The sequence below is a fragment of the Primulina huaijiensis genome, chromosome 16, assembly GCF_012295235.1.
Source record: "Primulina huaijiensis isolate GDHJ02 chromosome 16, ASM1229523v2, whole genome shotgun sequence".
NCBI classification, from domain to species: Eukaryota; Viridiplantae; Streptophyta; class Magnoliopsida; order Lamiales; family Gesneriaceae; genus Primulina; species Primulina huaijiensis.
The window spans coordinates 13459180-13460365 of record NC_133321.1 but is presented as its reverse complement, the minus strand read 5'-3'; the positions used below and the strand labels follow the sequence as shown (position 1 = coordinate 13460365).

General features: G+C 46.6%; 1 protein-coding gene across 1 annotated transcript in view; it reads left to right on the top strand.

Moving 5' to 3' along the window:
* LOC140961036 (AT-hook motif nuclear-localized protein 27-like) overlaps positions 1 to 1186 on the top strand; it is a 2933-nt gene continuing 1747 nt past the window's right edge. The window contains exon 1 of the mRNA XM_073419360.1: positions 1 to 1183. Coding sequence (XP_073275461.1) covers positions 709 to 1183 — 475 coding nt within the window. The 5' untranslated portion in view covers positions 1 to 708. The remainder of the gene's footprint in view (positions 1184 to 1186) is intronic.

Genomic DNA, 1186 nt, shown 5'->3' with positions numbered 1-1186 from the left:
TTATCTTCATTTTTTATTTTGTTGTTACTTTGTTTTTGTTCATTGCTTCTCCTTAATCTCCACCTCCTAGGGCATTTCACCACCGTCAGCTGAGAATATATCGTTCTTCCGGCTCCTTTTTCTTTGTCTCTTCATTTATTACCAAATTCAAGAAACTTCACCATCTTAATCACTAATATATGTAGCTTCTGCAGGCCCAGCTAGTTAGATTTTCCTCTTGGTGTCGGTATATTTTGAAGAAAGATCGAAGCTACGGTAGTTTTCTGCTGGATCTGTTAGAGCATCCAGGATAAAAAAGATAAAACAAGGTTCATTGTATAATGGGAGGGATTTGAAGTGAGATTTTTTTTATTGTGTTTGAAGCTTGTTGCGCAAGTGGGGAGTGGAATTTGATCCTTTACGAAGCAGCGTTGAGATTTAGTAGCTATTATAGAAATAGTACTGTAACTGATGCTGTCTAATCAGTTCTTGGATTCTAGTCAATAGTACTTGCTTTCTCCACTTTGGATCTTTTGTTCGATGCCCCTTTCGCTTCTGCTCTGATGTAATAAGTTCATCCCATCTTCTGTTCTTGTCTGATAAGTAGAGTGCGGAAACAGCACAAAGGGTTACGTTTTCAATTCCGTGTTCAATTTGATCTCTGGTGAAAGATAGAAAGATTCAGAGCTGGCAAACAATTGGTGGGAGAGGACTACAGATGTGGGATTAATGGCGGGTAATTACGAGCATCATCTCTTGGCCCCAGATCTCCACCTGCACCAAAACCCTTCTCAGCAAAATCTTGCTTCGGAAATCCAACCCTCTTCGCCTGAAAAATATCCGGACGCTGTGGTCACCACTAGCTCCGGGGGTACTCCCACCGTCAACCGCCGCCCTCGCGGCAGGCCGCCTGGTTCCAAGAACAAGCCCAAGCCTCCTGTGTTCGTCACGCGTGATAGCCCCAATGCTCTCCGGTCCCACGTTCTGGAAGTCTCGACTGGCAACGACGTTGTGGAGAGCGTGTCTGTTTATGCCAGAAAAAGGGGGCGTGGGGTTTGCATCCTCAGCGGCAGTGGGACAGTGTCTAATGTGACCCTGCGCCAGCCAGCATCTCCGGCGGGGAGTGTGGTGACGCTTCAAGGCCGTTTCGAGATTCTCTCGATTTCCGGTACGGTACTTCCGCCGCCTGCTCCGCCAGGTGCTGGTG